This window comes from Babylonia areolata, chromosome 23, assembly GCF_041734735.1.
Source record: "Babylonia areolata isolate BAREFJ2019XMU chromosome 23, ASM4173473v1, whole genome shotgun sequence".
Classification (NCBI taxonomy): Eukaryota; Metazoa; Mollusca; class Gastropoda; order Neogastropoda; family Buccinidae; genus Babylonia; species Babylonia areolata.
In genome coordinates, this window is record NC_134898.1 from 28,864,608 (window position 1) to 28,883,610 (window position 19,003).

At 40.2% G+C, this 19,003-nt stretch overlaps 2 protein-coding genes across 2 annotated transcripts in view; one reads left to right on the plus strand and one right to left on the minus strand.

The window, feature by feature from the left end:
• The window catches only part of LOC143297633 (translocator protein-like), a 2,999-nt gene extending 1,096 nt beyond the window's left edge, over window positions 1–1,903 (minus strand). Inside the window, exons 1-2 of the mRNA XM_076610051.1 lie at window positions 1,802–1,903; window positions 770–985 (exon numbers count right to left, since the gene is read on the minus strand). Coding sequence (XP_076466166.1) covers window positions 770–985; window positions 1,802–1,903 — 318 coding nt within the window. The remainder of the gene's footprint in view (window positions 1–769; window positions 986–1,801) is intronic.
• A 3,284-nt stretch (window positions 1,904–5,187) lies between these two features.
• LOC143297774 (beta-parvin-like) overlaps window positions 5,188–19,003 on the plus strand; it is a 57,822-nt gene continuing 44,006 nt past the window's right edge. Inside the window, 12 exon segments of the mRNA XM_076610251.1 lie at window positions 5,188–5,323; window positions 6,272–6,361; window positions 6,843–6,913; window positions 7,498–7,600; window positions 9,533–9,679; window positions 12,025–12,140; window positions 13,355–13,385; window positions 13,388–13,412; window positions 14,180–14,199; window positions 15,467–15,528; window positions 16,299–16,367; window positions 18,165–18,266. Of these exon segments, the coding sequence (XP_076466366.1) occupies window positions 5,212–5,323; window positions 6,272–6,361; window positions 6,843–6,913; window positions 7,498–7,600; window positions 9,533–9,679; window positions 12,025–12,140; window positions 13,355–13,385; window positions 13,388–13,412; window positions 14,180–14,199; window positions 15,467–15,528; window positions 16,299–16,367; window positions 18,165–18,266 (948 nt within the window). The 5' untranslated portion in view covers window positions 5,188–5,211.

The following is a 19,003-nucleotide window of genomic DNA, read 5'->3' on the forward strand; positions in this document are numbered from 1 at the left end:
TTGTTTAATCAATTCATTATTAATCGACTTCTTGCTCGTTTGTTATAATCTATTGGATTACTAATTGAATGAGTGATTCGTTTGATTGTTTGCTATCACCTACAAATGAAATCTTTCTCATACCAGCCTGTGTGGCGAAGTAGTTAGTGCCGCGTATTAACGACTGGTTTGATCCCCATCATTGTTCGTTTTTGGTCTTTGTTTCTTTGTTTTCGGCCTCCAGCCAGCTCCAGCCGAGAGCTGAGTGTTCCTTGGACTCAAATGAGAAGACTTGGGCCACACAGTCGAGGATTATCCACTTCGCGGACGTGTCTTTGGAAGAGTTGCTCAAATTTCCTGACCAACAACTGCAGGTGTCTGTATTCACTGAGCCTGGTTGACGCCGGTATACATTATGAGAGTACAGACTTGTCAAGCAGTACCAAACCTAAATGGACACCACAACAGCATCTTCATTACTCCCATCATTACTCATCATCATCGAAATATAGAAAACAGAATGTCTCGAATTATGTATGAAAATGTCTCTGTATCTCTCATACAGACAGACAGACTGACAGACAAACACACACACACACACACACACACACACACACACACACACACACACATTCCATCACACACACTCACTCTCACACACACACAAAACGACATCACATACAGAAAGAGATAGACAGACAGACAGAGACTGAAATAAACACACACACACACACACACACACACACACACACACACACACACACACACACACACACACACACTCCCCTACCCATTTCAGACTCCTGGCACCAAAAACAATGCCGGTGTAGGCCCAGTTCAGGGCCAACTGGGTGCCATACAGGGTGAGGGGGAGGCGGTTGTCCCCCGTGAAGCCTCCCCCCTCCCGCCACACTAGGTATGAGGCGAAGCCAATGGAGCTGTACATGTAGGCCCACACAGGTCCGAACAGCCAGTAGGGGGGCTGCCACCACGGTTTCTTCAAATCCTGATCACAGTCACAACAAGGCGATGGTGATGGTGATGATGATCTGGATACTTTCAAAGCGCCTCTCCTCGGTCAGAGACGACCAAGCGGCTTTAATTAAGCGTTGTGCGAACACGGTGCCATATTTTGCGCAAAAGGCTGCCTAGTATGAATGATATGTATACTTATATAGTAGCGCCTATCCTCGGTCAGAGACGACCAAGCTTTTAAGCGCTTTAGTACAAATGCGGAGCCATAATTTGCTCAAACGTCTGCTTAGTACATAGGTAGAGCCTGGATTGAGAGCTGCCTTTGGGCGCTCACATGATCATTCGTTTCCTGCGTCACACACACACACACACACACACACACACACACACACACACACCTATAACTCAAGAGAGGTAAGGTCTTCATGACTCACGCCACGGTGTGATACGCACTTAATCCAACAACGCTATCATGAAAAAAAATTTACAGCAAAGGAGATCATCAAGCAAAAAGGCACACACTGATATGACCTTGACCTTTGACCTCTAAATTTACAAATCATGAATGTTCTGACCAAACAGATAATAGACCCGTGATATACCTTATACTGCATCATACAGTGAAAGTCCCATAATTAAGGGGTTTAAAACTGAAATCACTCACACGAAGACCACGACTGAAAACTGGCATCAACAGACCCAGTTAGCCAACACGAGCTGTGAAGTCAGTGACCGGTCACCAAACGATTTAGACACGTACTGACTGGCCCAGACAGCTGGCTCGCGATGACGCTCAAACCGTGATTGTGAGGTGGAGCCATCTCGTAGAGTAGAATGATACACTCACCTGATACCAGGAGGGAATGGCTCTTCTGGTGAGCAAGGTGCTGCTGAGTGCTCCAAGGTTGGGCAGCAGCACTGCCACAGCTACCGGCACCAGGTCTGACATCTGTGCAACATTGAATCATAGACAGCATCCACATATGGTCCGGCTTTCACGTGTCAGGAGATAGGAAGAAAGAAAAACAAGTCAGAATTTACCAAAGCATTGCATTACATTGTATTGTATTGCATTGTTCTGTACTGCGCTGCGCTGCGTTGCTTTGCGTTGCGTTGCTTTGCTTTGCGTTGCAGTGTTGCGTTGCTTTGTATTACTCTTTTGTCGCAAAAGATTTCTCTGCATGAGATTCGGGGCTGCTCTCAACAGGGCCGGAGAGCACATTGCTACAATGAGAGCGCCACCTTTTTTCCTCCCTTGCCTGCAAGTGTGTTTGTTTTCCTATCAAAGGGGATTTTCCTACAGAGTTATGCCAGGGTCGTCCCTTTTGTTGCTGTGGGTTCTCTTATGTGCGCTAAGTAGGTATACATACTGCGCACGGGACCTCGGTTTATCCGGCGTCTCATCCCAAAGACAAATAACAGTCCTGACATACAGCCTGACAGTATCGAATGGTCAGTAATGTATGGTATCGCTGGTATGGTATGGACGCATTATGTTGTCATAAGAATATGGATACAGAAAAGTTATGCATAACTAAGTTATCATGAAAAGAAGATAATGAATAAAAAGAACAGAAATCTATACAGCAATAAATAATATGAACTTGCAAAAAGGAACATTTTCTCCCTACTGATTTTTTCCTGCATAATACCTTTGTATATTTCCCATGGTGCTGCATCATTCCAATGTACCACTAAAGCTTTTTTTTTTCTTTTTCTTTTTTTTTTTTTTCAAACGGCACACGACATAGAAGAATATTCTATCTCAGTACCCAAAAGATGGCATACGAAACAATAAAAAAAATAAAATTAATTAAAAAACATACTCAGATCTCCTGGATGAAAATAGCTCAACATAAAGTCAGTGGCGACAAAAACAGATTATTTAGTTAAGTCTTTAAAGATAAGACTCTTCCTCTCTCTTTAACACACACACACACACACACACACACACACACACACACACACACTGACACACATGCGCTGACTCAGTCACACACCTCGCCTCAATTTTGTATCACTCATGTGCCATTCACACAATCCATCTTTCCTTTTAATGCTTTTATTTCTTTACAATATTCTAATGCTCATCAAACACCACTATCGGTCTCTGAGAACAGAGTAAACTGGGGAACCACCACCAGAGTCCACAAGGTTAATTGAAACAAGAACGACAAGCCTACTGATGTTTATCACGCTGATCGATACGAGTATCCCCCCTTTGATTGTTTTGGCTCACCCGCTTCCGAAACGACAAACAGAACTAAGCCTAGCATTTTTAAGTAAACCGATCTCATTGAAAACGATTTTCCTTTTCATTGTAGTCGTTTTGAACAAAATAATCAGCGACACAGATCAACATGTACCAAACACAAGCAATAAGGAGCGCTTACATTTCAGTCGTCTGCTTGTGCACGCTGTGATGGTAAAACTTGATTTTATGCACAGTTGAATAAATTTCCGACTTGTTCGACAAGCGTGAGAGCATGTCTCCACCCGAAACATTGTTACGATGGAATTCATTTGGGACAATCAGCTTCCTCTCTTGGATATTTTAAACAGACACAAAAAGTACGACTAGATTTTGTAATGAAGATGTGAAAAGAACAATGAAAACAATTATGTAAATTTTCCAAATTCCAACTGTTACATGACACACAATTCTATCAAGTTGTGCGCGGCACACAGTCCCGGGTATGACTGATTCCAATAATTATCATTAACAACGAACAACAAAACCGACAACAGAAAGAGAAAAGAAAAAAAGTAATAGGTCGATTAACTTGAACTCGTATTTACCGACCTAAGATTTGTAAAAATAGTTTACATTTGAATGGGGGGCGGGGGGTGGGGGGTGGGGGATATGTTTTACGTGACTCAGTGTCACGTACGAGTACTTGTCTCCAATCAACATTTATAATTAAGATAAATTCATAGAGCAGCTTACCTATGTGTTAATGAATGATCATCGTCGTTTCTATATGACCTGCAGTCGTTGGAGCCTCAATGAAGGCACCGGCAGTGAGACTCGAAGACTGAAGCTGATTCCTCACAGTTTAACAGAAACCGTGCCTGTTGGACCCCGGGTCCCCAGCAGGAGGTCTGGCATGGTCATGTCTCTCCAGTCACAACCATCACGACTGAGAGCCATGATACGTCGATCCAGATCTTCTACGGTTGCTCAGTGCTCGATCTCGTCCGCTGTGTCCGCTCTCAAACCTCCAGTCGCAACACGTGATGACTCGGGCTGTCTTCCGGCGCCCGGGCTGAAGTCCGCTATTCAGCTGTGGCCAAACCATGCTTCTGTCGATGGATAGGGGCGAGGAGATCGAGGTTCTCAGTGCTGACCCCTCTGATAAGGCTCTCACAGTCACCCTTCCTCCGCACCGTGCGGTCATATTTTGTTTAGTGCTCACTGATGTATATATTGATGCCAAAAACTATTATCTTAATATTGACGGCTTCAGTTCATATCTTTTTTGTACAGTATGGGTTGAATGAATTTTTTCTACTTTGTGTTTTGTTACCACCGTCGGTGACGTTCACGTGTCATTGTAGATAGACCCTCGTTGGTTCTCGTGACAAGAAAACAAGTCCGTGAGCATGTCTTTAAATCAGTTTGCGGCGAATCCGCGGGCGCGGCCATGGTCTGAATTTATTACACTGATAATCCTGACCTCAACGACAATATCAGAGCAACCCTATAAGCACCTGTCCAGCATGTGTTCATATTATGTTATTCGCTCTGTCCATTCAAACAGTCAGCAGTACTGCCCGGTTAGAGTGCTCATGACAAATATCAGTTCTACCACTTGACACAGACCCAACAGGATACTGATCTCCACCTGCAATACATGCCGGGGAGCACATAAACACGTCTGTTTTTCTTGTTGTTTTCCCCACCTTTTTTCTTTTTCAAAAGTAACTTCTTCATTTTTTCTATTGTGCTGTTTTTGTTGTTATTATTGTTGCCGTTTTTCTTCTTCCTCCACACTCCTGAAAACTTAAGTAAATCCTGATTGATTCAAGTATTCTGTGAAATATGTTTCAGACAAATCCGACTTTATCAAAAGAGAAAGAAAGAAAGAAGGCACAATGGATTAATGAAAGAGAAAGAAATCGGAGGACTGTTCAACGTACTGCAGGGAAAAGGAAAGAACAAAAAAACACAAATCACCGGCGTTCAAAACGTCAAACTAAAGATAAAGCAATCAAGTTTACCCACCAGCAAAACCGGAAGCGCTGTTATTTCCGAGTATGGCGACGTCTCCGAGTGCTACTTCTACTGGGACTCTGACTCCCAAAAAGAAGGATGAATCCTTTCTCGAGAAAATTGGAACTCTTGCTAGAAAGAAGAAGATAAAAGAAGGTACATTTTGCATGCCTTTTACAATACGTTTACTTCTCATATTGAACGATTTTAATTGTTTCGGCCACACCTTCGGACGCGAATGCAGAACGGGATCAGAATGTCAGGAATGCGGTCTGAACACAATGATTCACACTGATACAGCCAGCATACCAGAAGAAGATTTGAATGAGCTGTTTAAACAGTTAATCTCAGTTTATCCAGTGATGCCTGTAATTGCACGTTATTCACAAAAGCAACTTATGTGTGGGTGTGTATGTGTATCCCCGCCCCCCTCCCCGTCTCTCTCAAACATACATGTACACACACACACACACACACACACATACATATATATTTGCTATCGGTCACATGCACACACACACACACACACACACACACACACACACACACATATGTATGCACATCCACTGACATCCGATATCACTTGAATAACGGATGAAGGTCCTACCCTTCCTTGAGCGAAAATTCCTTTATGTTATGGAGCTGGAGGGAGGTGTATTGTGACATCTATGCAAGGGGTATTTTGATGTGAATGGGTGAAAGTGTCAGAGTGTTGGACATTAACCCTGACACTTTCACCTGTCTCTCTCAGTCATTTCCTCTCTCTCTCTCCCTCCTATCTCTCTCTCTCTCTCTCTCTCTCTCTCTCTCTCTCTCTCTCTCTCTCTCTCTCTCTGCCCGTCTTTCTGTACTATCGGATCATAAAAATAGAATTAAAAAAATTAAAACCTAAACAACTGGGCATCTGTCTCTGTTCATCTGTACAAAGACTACAATATTTGCAACCACATGTCTGTTTATCTTGTAAGTTTTTGATAAGCATCATGATCATCTGGGTCTTGTAAACAGAAGCATAAATTGATAAAAAGTGGATATCATAAGGTACATGATATTTCAAGTGAGCTTAATTTATGAAATAAAAGTTGAATTTGGTTTGTGTTTCAGTGAATGAACTGCAGGAGGAAGGGAAGAATGCCATAGAATCTCCCTCCAGCCCCACACTGCCTGACATAGGACCAGAGGGCTACCAGCTGGGTATGAACCTGTTGATCATTCACCATTGTCATCACTTCTGATTGTTTTGTTAGATGTCTTTGTCAGTTGTATGTCATTTTGTGCACATTGGGCTTGTTGAATTTTTAATACATTCAGACTTCAGGTTTAATGTACGTCATTATCATTATTATGATGATATTGATAATTAATTATGATATTCATGGATACTTGTATAGCACTTTATCCAGAAAACTAATCTAGTTGCTTTGCAAAATATATGATTTTATGCATAAAACATGAATGTATCTATTCATTGTGAAGACTAATGTTTTTAATCAGTGGTATAATGATTTATTTTATAAAGGCTAACACTAACGACAAAAGTTGTAAAGGATAATTCCTGTGTCTGTTGTCACAGAGAGGTAATCAGGTGAATAATCTGAATTACTTTTTATGAACAATAGAGGCATGGTCTACAATTTTAGTAAGGTTGATAATTGAACTTGTTTTTACTTGACAGGGGAAGCAGAAGAGCGGTCTATGATTGAACCCACATCCAGAGAAAGTGCCAAGCTGAAGGACCTCATCAAAGTAGGTGATAACTTGGTTGTTTTATTGGTTGCTTTTTTCTTTTCTCTTCTGCTGTGTACATCCCTGGTGAACATCAATAAAACATTGATAGCATGCGGGAGTGGTTTTCTGATTCTGTCAATGAGAAAAATCATAGTACCCCCAGCTTCTGTGTTTTAGCCACAAAAGTATTCAGACTGTGATCCGATCAAATCATCAGTCTGTATCTGTTTGAGATTCTCTTCCGTCATGTGTCCTGATAACAGCATTCAAATGGACAGTCTCTCTCTTTGTGTTCCACAAGCAAAGATCACAACAGAATTCAGATCCATGATCTAACCAGATCAGCACTGTGTCTGTTCTCTGCCGTGTTTTGTTTTGCAAGCGAGGTATGTGAGCTGTTGTCTAAAACCAGTGTAGATGATACTTTATTGAGTAATGCTTTTTCACAGGTGGGTTATTATTGTCAGAAATATGTTTCAACATGCCTGTTGTTGCTGTTGTCATTGAATTATCATACATAGAAGTAGTAATATTATTAAGTTATTGATATTATTGTTACAGTGATGATGGTGATCTTCATCATCAGTATCATTGTTGTGCAGATCCTGCTGGACTGGATCAACGATGAGTTAGCAGACCATCGAATCATTGTCAAGGACATCGAGGAAGATCTGTTTGATGGGCAGATTCTACAGAAGCTCATTGGTAAGAGTTCTGATGTGCCTCTGGAAAAGTGTCAAACAGGATTGAGAAACACAAACATCTGCAGAGGGGGTCAGAAAATGTGAGCAACAATCTGAAAGATACATTCACAAGTGGATGTCACTATTTGCATGATCCCAGCCTTTGCATTTGTGTCAATAATCATTAAGATGAGATGAGAAACCAAGGTCCTGAGTGCTGCATGCTCTTTGCACATGTAAATCAATCCGCTGCAACAAAAGACTTGTCCCTGACAAAATTATGTCTAGAAAAATGCACTTTCATTGGAAAACAAATACACTTGCAGGCAGGAAAAAAGGGGTGGCACTGCACTGTAGGGATGCACTCTGCCTAAGAAGAACAGCCTGAATTTTACACAGAAATCTGTTGTGACAAAATACATGCAATACAGTACAGTACAGTACAGTACAGTACAGTACAATACAATACAATACAATACAATACAATACAATACAATACAATACAATACAATACAATGCAATACAGTAGTATACTTAGCTCAGGGAACGAGCTTGCCAGGGGATTAAAAAAACCAAAAAAAACCTTCAGTGGTTTGCTGTTCAACAGTATTTTAAATTAAGATTTCATAGCACGCTCACACGCACACTCTAGCATGAGTCACATGATTAATCATTGCTTGAGGCACCTGACTGTTAAAAGCTGGGCTAGTTGTGATTTACTGGTGCCAGTGTTGGCCAAAGTCATGCACTCCTTCCCCCACTCTTGCACTTTCTAAATCAGTTGCATTGTGTGTGTGTGTGAAGTCTTTTGTGCAGGCATTTTGATTGTTTCTTGTTGTTTTTGTTTCATAGTGTTTTGTGTGGGGGGATGGTGCCATGAACACACAACCTAATTGCAGGCATGCCTACCGTTACTGTGGGCCAGTATTTGTCCCTGAAAATCGATAAAATGGACAGGGTGTCCTGGAAATATAGATGTTTGCTGCATGTCCTGGAAAATTAAAAAAATCCAGCCGTAATATTTTTTTTCCCAAAGTATCTAGTGGTTACAGGTGTACCCTTAGATGGCTTTCCGACCATTGCCGAAGACACTTCATTAAGACTTACAGAAATGCTGCCGAATATTACCAAAGCCACTTCGTGAAAAGACGGTTCGAACAGTACCGAAGCCATTTTGTGAAAAAGTACACTTGATAAAATAATACCCTGTCCCTGATTATAATGTGTGTTGTTCCTGAAAGCAAATTTGGGGGTGGGCATGCCTGTAAGTGTGGAAATGATTACATGTCCTGTTCAAATCACCTTGATGGATCTGTTGTTACTTATAAGCACTGCGTGTGTTGTGTGTGTGTTTAAAATGAAACTGATATATTTGTTTGGAAGTGGAAATCTTAGTTATAGAATACCTTTTCAAATGTTTTACAATATAGACGTTTTGTATAATTCATTCAGTGTCATAATTTCATAATGTTATTTATGTTAATCATGTTATTTTATGTTAATGTACATGCTGTTTTAAATCATGTTTTTTTGTGGGTGTTTTTGCTTTCTTTTTTGCTTTTTTTGACATTTGACAATTTATGAAGTTTTTATAGAAGCAAAAGCTGTGGTAAAAATATGTTTCTTAATAAGTTAATATGCATGTTATCTTATAAACACTGTATGTGTAAGTATATGTATGTGTGTGTGGAGGGGAGGGTGATTAGGGGTGTGTGTAGAAATGAAGCCACTGTTGTGTATTGCTTGCTTGTATGTATTTTGCTTTAGATATATAGCTTTTCAATTTTTGGTTCAACCTTTGTCACGTGTGTGTGTGTGTGTGTGTGTGTGTGTGTGTGTACTGGACTTGGATATGAGCTGAGATATTGTGTTGAGTGAGTGACTAGCCTATGGATGCACAATTGATTTCCAAATGGATGAATAAAGATGTATTGAATTGTATTGTGGTGAGCAGAGAAGCTGGCCAACGTGAAGGTGGAGGCGCCGGAGGTGACGCAGTCGGAGATCGGTCAGAAGCAGAAGCTGCGGGTGGTGCTGGACTACATCAACCGCATCCTGCAGCTGCCCCCGGTCTGGAACCAGCAGAAGTGGAGCGTCGATAGTGAGTATGCTGCTCTTTGTGTGAAGTGTGAATGTTGTTCTTTGGATTGGTTGATATGGATACTTTATATGGTGTGATTCATATGGATACTTACATTGCGCCTGAGCATCAACATTGAGCTTGCACACTCTCCTCAGGTGTAAACATAGTTTTTTTGATTGATTGCTGGATTATGGATGTGTTTACAGCATCTATCCTGCGCACATCCTCCAGAGTGTGAACAGTATTCTTTTGATTGATTGATATGTAGACTTACTTAGTGTTGACAGTGAGTGTGCACTCTCCCTTGAGTGAACATACTCTTTTGATTGGTTGGTATGGATACTTATATTGCACCTATCCTCAGTCAGTGATTGGTTGGTATGGATACTTACATTGTACCTAGCCTCAGTCAGAGACAAGCCCTAAGTGCTTTACAAACATAAAATCATTTGCACAACAGGCTACAGATGACAAAGACCTGCCTTTAGGCACTTCTCATGTGTTTCCTTTGTCATTCTCTCACGTTTCAGTCAAGTGCATACACACATGCAACACACACACACACACACACACACACACACACATGTATATTCTTCCTTCTTTTTTTTTTCTTCTTTTTTTTTAAACAAATTTATAATTGCAGTGTAAACATGAAGACACCAGGCGATTTCATGTATGGAACTAAAGATATTTCAAACACAGCATTTTTGTTTTCTGGGGAAGAAAGGAGGAAGAGTGAGAGAGCTGGTAGGAGGCTTTCAGATATTGTAGACACAGACTGTGACCATCTTTGTTATGAATATAAATACGAGTCTAATTAGACTGTATCGTGATCTTAATTTGCAACCTTTTAGTATATCTTGAGTGAGTTGCTGTCATGTATGAAAACTGCAGGCACTTCATGTTAGGTATTCAATTTATATGTTAATGTGGTTAACCGGCTGCACTTGCCATTAATTTTTCCTGCTCCATCTTGGTGTGAAATTCAGTTGACAGGTTTTCCCTTGGGTGACAGCTCAGAATATTACAAAAAAATAAATGATTAATTAAATAAATGCTGATACATGATAGAGTGAATTACACGGTATGTCATTTAAATGGTTTTTAATTTTTCTTCAAAAGGGGAACAATGCATGCCAGTAAAAGCCATATCAAGCACATGGTTGTTTCCTAGTTCTGTCCCTTTGGTTTTCAGCACTGGATGGGTAGAATGCTGGGCTATTCAAGTTGATTTGTTCAGGTTGTTTTAACCCTGCTAGGATTTTAATTCACAAAAACGGATACATATTTTGAAATAATTCTGTGGGCTTTGTCATTGGATAGAGATGGGTTTTGTTATTGGATAGAGACCCATAAAAGAATGTATTTTCTGAAAGGTAAATCAACAAAGAATACAAAACATAATGTTTTCTTATTTTGTATTTTTCCAAATCATGCAGTTGTTTGGAAATCAGGGTTTTGTTTTTGTCAGATTTTTAACTTGTTCATTACGATCATTAGTCTGGTCATTTGCACAGTAATATGATATTTTCTTGAGAAATGGGTTGTAACTTTACACACAAAATGTACCAGAACAACCACAATATAAAAGAGACATGAACATGATTCAGTGTGACTGCTCCATGTGACAACAACATAGATGTGACTGTCCAATAATTTCAGTCCAGTCATACAGGCAGCATAGGGATTAAGGCAGACTTTGGATTACAGACACTAGTGTCACACTCACAGTATGAAGTTTGGTTTGACACCTCTTCTGACCTTGTGAATTCATCAAGTTCCTGAGTCAGAGTGTACGTTACTTAAGATATTATTCATGTTTGTCATTTACATCAGGGCACCAGTACTCAGATGGGTCACCAGCATATATAGAAAAGGTATATTAGATAGAGAGAGAAAGGGGGATAAAGACACATACAGGTAAATGTAAAAACCTTTAAAAAGAAAAAAAGAAAAAAAAAAGAAAAAAAAAAAGAGAGCTCTTATTTGTGTATTGTCTGTACACTACAAAGACGCTTGGACACACGGTTTCACAGAAAAAAAAAGTAACAGCACAGACAAAGGAAAATAACTCCAAGCTTACTACAGCAGAATGGAAAATGATTTCAGCGAACAGTGTTGTATATTTCTCTTTTGTTGAATAGTGTCTAGACATTTCAGAATAATAGTGTTGTATATATATTTGCTAATGTAATACTAATAGTGTTGTGTATTATGGAGCTTCTAGCAATTCGTCTTGAACATAACATGTTTGTTGATCCACACTATCAAACTCAACATTGTTGTGTCATGTTGAGATGATGGCACGTAGTCACTTGTGTGTGTGCACGCATGTGTGTGTGTGTGTGTGTGTGTGTGTCAAGGTGTGCACACCAAAAACCTGGTGGCCATTCTGCACCTGTTGGTGGCCTTGGCTCGACACTTTCGCGCCCCTGTTCGTCTCCCTGAGAACGTCTGTGTCACCCTGCTGGTTGTACAGGTGTGTTTGTGTGTGTTTGGTGTATGGTTGTGGATATGTGTCATTTTTGTGTCATGTGTTGGGGTGTCATTTATGGGTGTGTCATGTGTGTATGTGTCATGTGTGTGGTATTTCTCTGTGTGTCATGTCTCTCTGTGTGTGTCATGTCTCTGTGTGTGATTTTTGTGTGTGTTGCATGTCTGTGTCTTGTGTGTGTTGTGTCTGTGTGTGTCGTGCCTTTGTATGTGTCATGTCAGTGTGTGTATTATGTCTGTGTATGTGTTTATTGAGTGTGTCTAATGTTTGTGTGTGTGTATCATGTCTGCATGTGTATGTCATGTCTGTGTATGTGTCATTTCAGTGTGTCTAATGTTTGTGCTTGTGATGTCTGTGTGTCATGTGCGTGTGGGTGTCTTGTGTGTGTGAGTGTTGTCCATTATTTATGTAAACACTTGAAAGGTACATACATGTATATGGCCTGGAAGAAAAAACTGAAACAGCTGCATCCATCAAGCCATGGAGTCCCCTAAAGCTGGTAATGTATTCCACTTCACAGAACATAAGCCAGCTTTAGATGTGTTATCTGGCATTGCTTTCCTGTCAGTTTCCTGTCACTTGATCCACATGAAATTGGTTTACTGTCACTGAAGAGAATGCTTTTGCAGAGTTTAGTGGAACCATTTTCAGATTGATGTTGTGTGCACAGAAGACAGGACAGCGATGACTAGTTGATGTTTAGAACTGGTTTTTGGAGTGGCGGCCAAGTGGTGACACATCCATTAAAGAAGCAAGAGAATCTAAGTGCACAGGATCGAATCCCACACTCGCCAATGGTATTTTCTCCTTCTCCACTTGACCTTGAGTGGTGGTCTGGACACTGGCCTTTCAGATGGTATGATAAACTGATGTCTGTGTGTGTCTTGTACTTTGTGCATGTAAAAGAACTTATAGCAAAAAAAAATGATTGTCCCTGGCCAAAATCTGTAGAAAAATTCACTGTGATAGGAAAACAAACACTTGTAGGCAGGGGGGAAAGGGAAGTGGGGGGGTTGGGGGGGGGGGGGTGCCAGTGCGCTCTTCCTGAGGAGAGCAGCCTGAATTTCTTACAGAAAAATTTGCTGTGACAAAAAGTAATACAGTACAGTACAATACAATGCAATACAATACCATCTGTGTGCTGCAAATTGGAGGATACTGATGGCTGTTTTCTCTTCTGTTTTTGTTTTTTTTTCCAGAAAATTGATGGTGTTCTGCAGACCAGGAGAATTACAGAGAGATCACTTCAACTAATGAGTATGCCAGTTTGTGTCTCTCTCCGTATTTTCTTTCTGTGCTTAAAATTTAATACACATCTGAACTGAGCACAACAGACAAACTGAATGTTTAGCTAAAAGCAATTCCTCAACACTCACATCTCCATGTATTCACATATGATTGCATGCACACACACACACACACACACACACACGTTTTTGCACATGCATATCCACACACAAACAAGCACTTCACAAATACTGCACGCATGTGCATACACCACACACACACACACACGCATATATGACATACATAATCTAACACCACACACACACACCTACACATTCCCCCATGTCCCCTCAACACACACACATGTGCAACTGCCATCACATAATTCAAAAGCAACAAAAATTGTAAAATAATTGTATAGCATATTTATTCAGTCATGTTCAATGTAAAGAGATACTGAGTGAAAAATGGTAATTTTCTGTTTGGTAAAAAACAACAACACTTGTTTTATTACCCCATGTGTTCAGTCTTTCTGGAGCAGACTACTCGTTTGTTGTTTCTTTTGCTCAGTTGATGACGCCAGCTACTTCACCATGGCGATTGGTTTTATATTTGATATTTTCATGCACAGCTATAATAATGCAGTTGTGTTGTTGTTTTTTGGGGTGGGGGGGGGGGTTTGCTTTTTGGTGAGAATAAAGTCATCTTCGAATACTAAGTTAGGATAATTGCTTTGTAGATAGCAGCAGAAGAAAGATGTACAGTCATTGAATTGTTTTTTTTTATTTCTGTTTCAGTGATATTGGAGCCCGTTTTGGTAAGTTTCTTTCTAGGATTCTTGTTCTTTTTATTTCTTTGCCCTTCAGGAGCCAATTAAAAACTTGGGAATCATGTAGATTTAGTTTCTGGATGTTGGCTTTTTTACAGAAGAGAGTTGAGATGATATACAAAAAGTATAAGTGTGTAATTTTGTAAGAAAGTGAAATAAACGGGACATTTTCTGGAAAGTTATTTTAAGTTCTTGTGCGTTGTCTTTCTCTCTCACTTGTCTGTCTCATATACATGCACGCATGCCTTAACCCAGAAATTTTTTGGCTTTTGACTGGAAGTTCAAGCAAATAATCAGTGCTTTTCCAGCTCAGAAAATTACTAGGTTTTGACTGGAAGTTCAAGCAAATAATCATTGTTGTTCTAACTTGGCAAATTAATTGTCAGCAACAATCAGTACTGTTGTAAGTATTTCAGGTTTATCACATAAGTTGAGTGATAACAGCCATGAACTCATATTTTCACAGGCATTGAACTCAGGATTTTACTTGTACAAATGGTGGCATGTCATGAACAGAAATTAGTTATTTGAATAGAATGAAAAGCTGTGAACGTGTTAAGAACAGAATTACCAAAGTTGAGAAATTTTCCTTCTGTCTACAGTAACTGCTATCAGTTAAGTTATCAAAGGTGTGAAAATGTGGTTTGTCTGTAGTTACTGCTGTCAGTTAAATTATCAAAGGTGTGAAAATGTGGTCTGTCTATATTAACTGCTATCAGCTGATGGAAATCAGATTTATGTCACAGGAAAATTAAATATTCAGTATGCTTTTCACCTTTAATCGGTATGTGGAAAAGATGCTTTCCGTTCAACTTTAAAAAAACACACAACATTTTCTAGGTCTTGAACAAGTGAAAGGATACATGATTTAACCAATCAGTGAGGGATTTGCATGTTGCTTGTTGGAAATGAAATGCTTATTGGTGCTGGGTATACACTTTGTAATGGTTGCCATCATTGGAGAGCAACAACATGCAGTGAATCGTAAAGAGAAGTTTAAGACACAGCAGAAAAAAAACTAAATAAAATTGATGGACATACACACCACACACACTGCTTTGGTTTTAACAGTATTTTTATTTGCAACATGTTTTAATACACCTAAGTTATAGATAAACAGGACAATTTTAATATATAAAATTGGTATGGCTTTCGGGGGTATGAGGATGTTGAAAGCCTGTTTATGTTTGTTGCTGAGAGAGAGAGAGAGAGATGGAAAGATGTAAGAAAAGCTAATAGTGCTCTTTATTTTCAGAGAGGGACGCTTTTGACACCCTGTTTGATCACGCTCCCGACAAACTGAACGTTGTCAAAAAGGTATGGCTGCATAGTTAGCTCCCTTTTTTGTTTAAATATCCTGTGAATGCTGCATGTCCATGTGTTATACCTAATGTTGATGTTCCATTGATTTGTCCAGATGTGTCCCACTGATCCATCCAGATATCTGTCTTGAATATTGGGACTAAGGTAGGGACTTGACAAAGGTTGGACCAAAAGATCAAAAAGCAGCACATATAAAGCTAAATACACACAAGCAAGTAATACAGCAGCAGCTTGATTTCTCTCTTGCACCCACAACCCTCCTCACCCTCCACACATATGGTCTGTTTGAAATCCTAACCTGTGCTCAAGGTTTCTCCTTTAGATTTGTCAACAATTGAACTAGGATATGGTCTGTTTGAAATCCTAAGGTATGGTCCCCTTTAGATTTGTCAACAAATGAACTCGATATGGTATGTTCGAAATCTAAATTGCACTTAAGTTTGTTCCCCTCTAAATTTGTCAACAAATGAACTACAGTATGGTCTGTTTGAAATCTAAACTGCACTAAAGGTATGGTCATCTTTAAATTTGTCAACAAACGTACTATGATATGGTCTATTTGAAATCTCAGTCTGCATGTAAGGTATGGTCCCCTGTAATTGTGTCAGCAAACAAAGATATGGTCTGTTTGGAATCTAAACTGAACTTAAGGCATGGTCCCCTGTAAATTTGTCAACAATTGAACTAAAATATGGTCTGTTTGAAATTTCAACTGCACTTAAGGTATGGTCCCCTTTAGTTAAACAAGGTATGGTCTTTTTCAGACTCTGGTCACTTTTGTGAACAAGCAGCTGGTGAAGGTCAACCTTGAAGTCAGTGACCTTGACACACAGGTGAGATAAATATCCCTGTGACATCAGTTAGAGATATGGAAAGATGTGCATAATAGTGATTGTGTTTTAGTGCACAATATATAATGATGTGTGTATGACGTGCAAGCGTGTGCGTGTGTGTGTGTTTAAGTGGTACTGATACGTTTTTTTCCCCCATCATCTTCATCTGTGTGATTGAAAAACTATTGATAACACTCCTCATCCAGCCACATACCCCCCTCAGCCCCTTCCCCCATAAACATTTGTATGTTGATGATATCACATGTGTTAGTTGATGATACAAAGTATTCCACAAGCATTGTAACAATTCACATGGAAGATTATAGCGGTGTTTGTGGATTTTTTAAAAATTTTGATACATGATTTTTATGGGGGCTTATTTGAAATGCATCCATGTTGCAAGCTGTATTGAAAGAAGGTGACATGATTTTTAGAGGAAATGTTTCATTGGAGAAAAAAAAGAAACTAATAAACCAAATCTTGACTGCACGTGTGTGTTTTTGAACCCATTGTCATTTTTTTCTGGAATTTGTGGTACGCTGATGTCAGTTTGAAGTGTAAAGTAGAATTTGAAGTTTGTCACTTGTGACGCCCCTTTGACAGATTCATTCACAACCTCAGGATGGTGGTAGAAGTGCAGCTGCTTTTGTGGAGTGGTGGCGGTGTTTAGTTATATCGTCATTTTTTGACTGCAGTTCTTCAGTCTGTAGTATTTCATTTTGTAATGGATTTTGGGTAGTGTTCACAATGAACTCTGTGTCTTTAGGGTATTTGTATTGTTATATTACATTTGATTAATACTTACACAGCACCTGTCGTTGATCAGAGACCAAGCTGTTTGGCATTTTACAAACACAGTCATTTGTACAACAGGCTGCCTTCCTGAGGAGAGCCGACTGAGAGCTGCCTTTAGGCGCTCATCATTTGTTTCATGTGTCAACCAGTCAAGTTTCAATCACACATATGAATATGCATATATGCACTCCCCCTCTGCCCCCCCCCCCCACCCACCCCCCCAACCCAACCCCCCCACCCCATCTTTCTTTCTCTCTCTGGCTGTTTATTTCTCCTTCTTTTTCCAAATTATTATTATTTTCTTTGATTATTATTATGAATATGTTCTTACTTACTGTTGATGTTCAACCTGTTTAAGGTTTGGTTTATATATGTGTGTTTGTAAAACCATATGACGGGCGCAACAGCTGAGTGGTTAAAGCGTTGGACTTTCAGTCCAAGCGTCCTGGGTTCAGATCTCAGTAACGGCTGGAGATTTTTCCGATCTCCCAGGTGAACATATGTGCAGACCTGCTTGTGCCTGAACCCCCCTCGTTTGTGTGCACAAGCAGAAGATCAAATACACATGTTAAAGATCCTGTAATCCATGTCAGCGTTCAGTGGGTTATGGAAACAGGAACATACCCAGCATGCACACCCGCAAAAGCGGAGTATGGTTGCCTATGTGGTGGGGTAAAAATGGTCATACACTAAAAAGCCCACTTCTGCGCATACGAGTGAATGTGGGAGTTGCAGCCCACGAACGAAGAAGAAGTAAAACCATATGTATACAGACTGGTGATCTTACATTAAAAGTTTCGAGTTCTCAGCTCTCTCTCTCTCCCCTCTCTCTCCTTCCCTCTCCCTCTATCCCCCCTTCGCTCTCTACCTCTTCTTCCTCTCCCCCCTCTCTCTCTCCTTCTCTCTGTCTCTCCCTGCCCCTCTCTCACTCTATCACTCTCTCTCTCTCTCTCCCTCTCTCTCTGTTGTAAACTGCTGACATGGTTGTGCTGTTGTGGTCAGTTCCATGACGGTGTGTACCTGGTGATGCTGATGGGGCTGCTGGAGGGATACTTTGTGCCGCTCTACAACTTTCACCTCACCCCCACCACCTTTGAACAGAAAGTATGTAACCATCATCCATCTGTTTTGTCTGCGTATCGTATGCCTGTTCTGCTCTGACTTTTTGTCTTGTGCTCCTGTTGTGTCTTGTGTTTGTTCCTTTTGTGTTTTGTGTTCATTCCTGTTGTGACTTGTGATCCTGTTGTGTGTCCTGTTCCTGTTGTGTTCTTCTGTTCATGTTGTCTTGTGTTCCTGTTATGTCATGTGTTCATTCCTGTTGTGTCTTGTGTTCCTGTCGTGTCTTGTGTTCCTGTTGTGTCTTGTGTTCCTGTTGTGTCTTGTGTTCCTGTCGTGTCTTGTGTTCATTTCTGTCATGTCTTGTGTTCCTGTCATGTCTTGTGTTCCTGTTGTGTCTTGTGTTCCTGTTGTGTCTTGTGTTCATTTCTGTCATGTCATGCCTTGTGTTCATTTCTGTCATGTCTTATGTTCCTGTTATGTCTTGTGTTCCTGTCATGTCTTATGTTCCTGTTGTGTCTTGTGTTCCTGTCATGTCTTGTGTTCATTTCTGTCATGTCATGTCTTGTGTTCATTTCTGTCATGTCTTGTGTTCATTTCTGTCATGTCTTGTGTTCCTGTTGTGTCTTCTTGTTTCATATAACACTGTTTTGTGTCTGTTGCCACAGTCGGTCTGCATCCCTTCCTTTTTCCTCTGAATGATTGTGGTCTTTGTTTATTGGAACAGAGTCTGTTTTGCTGTCCTTTCTTCTTTTATAGTGCGCGTCTTGGAAGTGTGCTAGGGA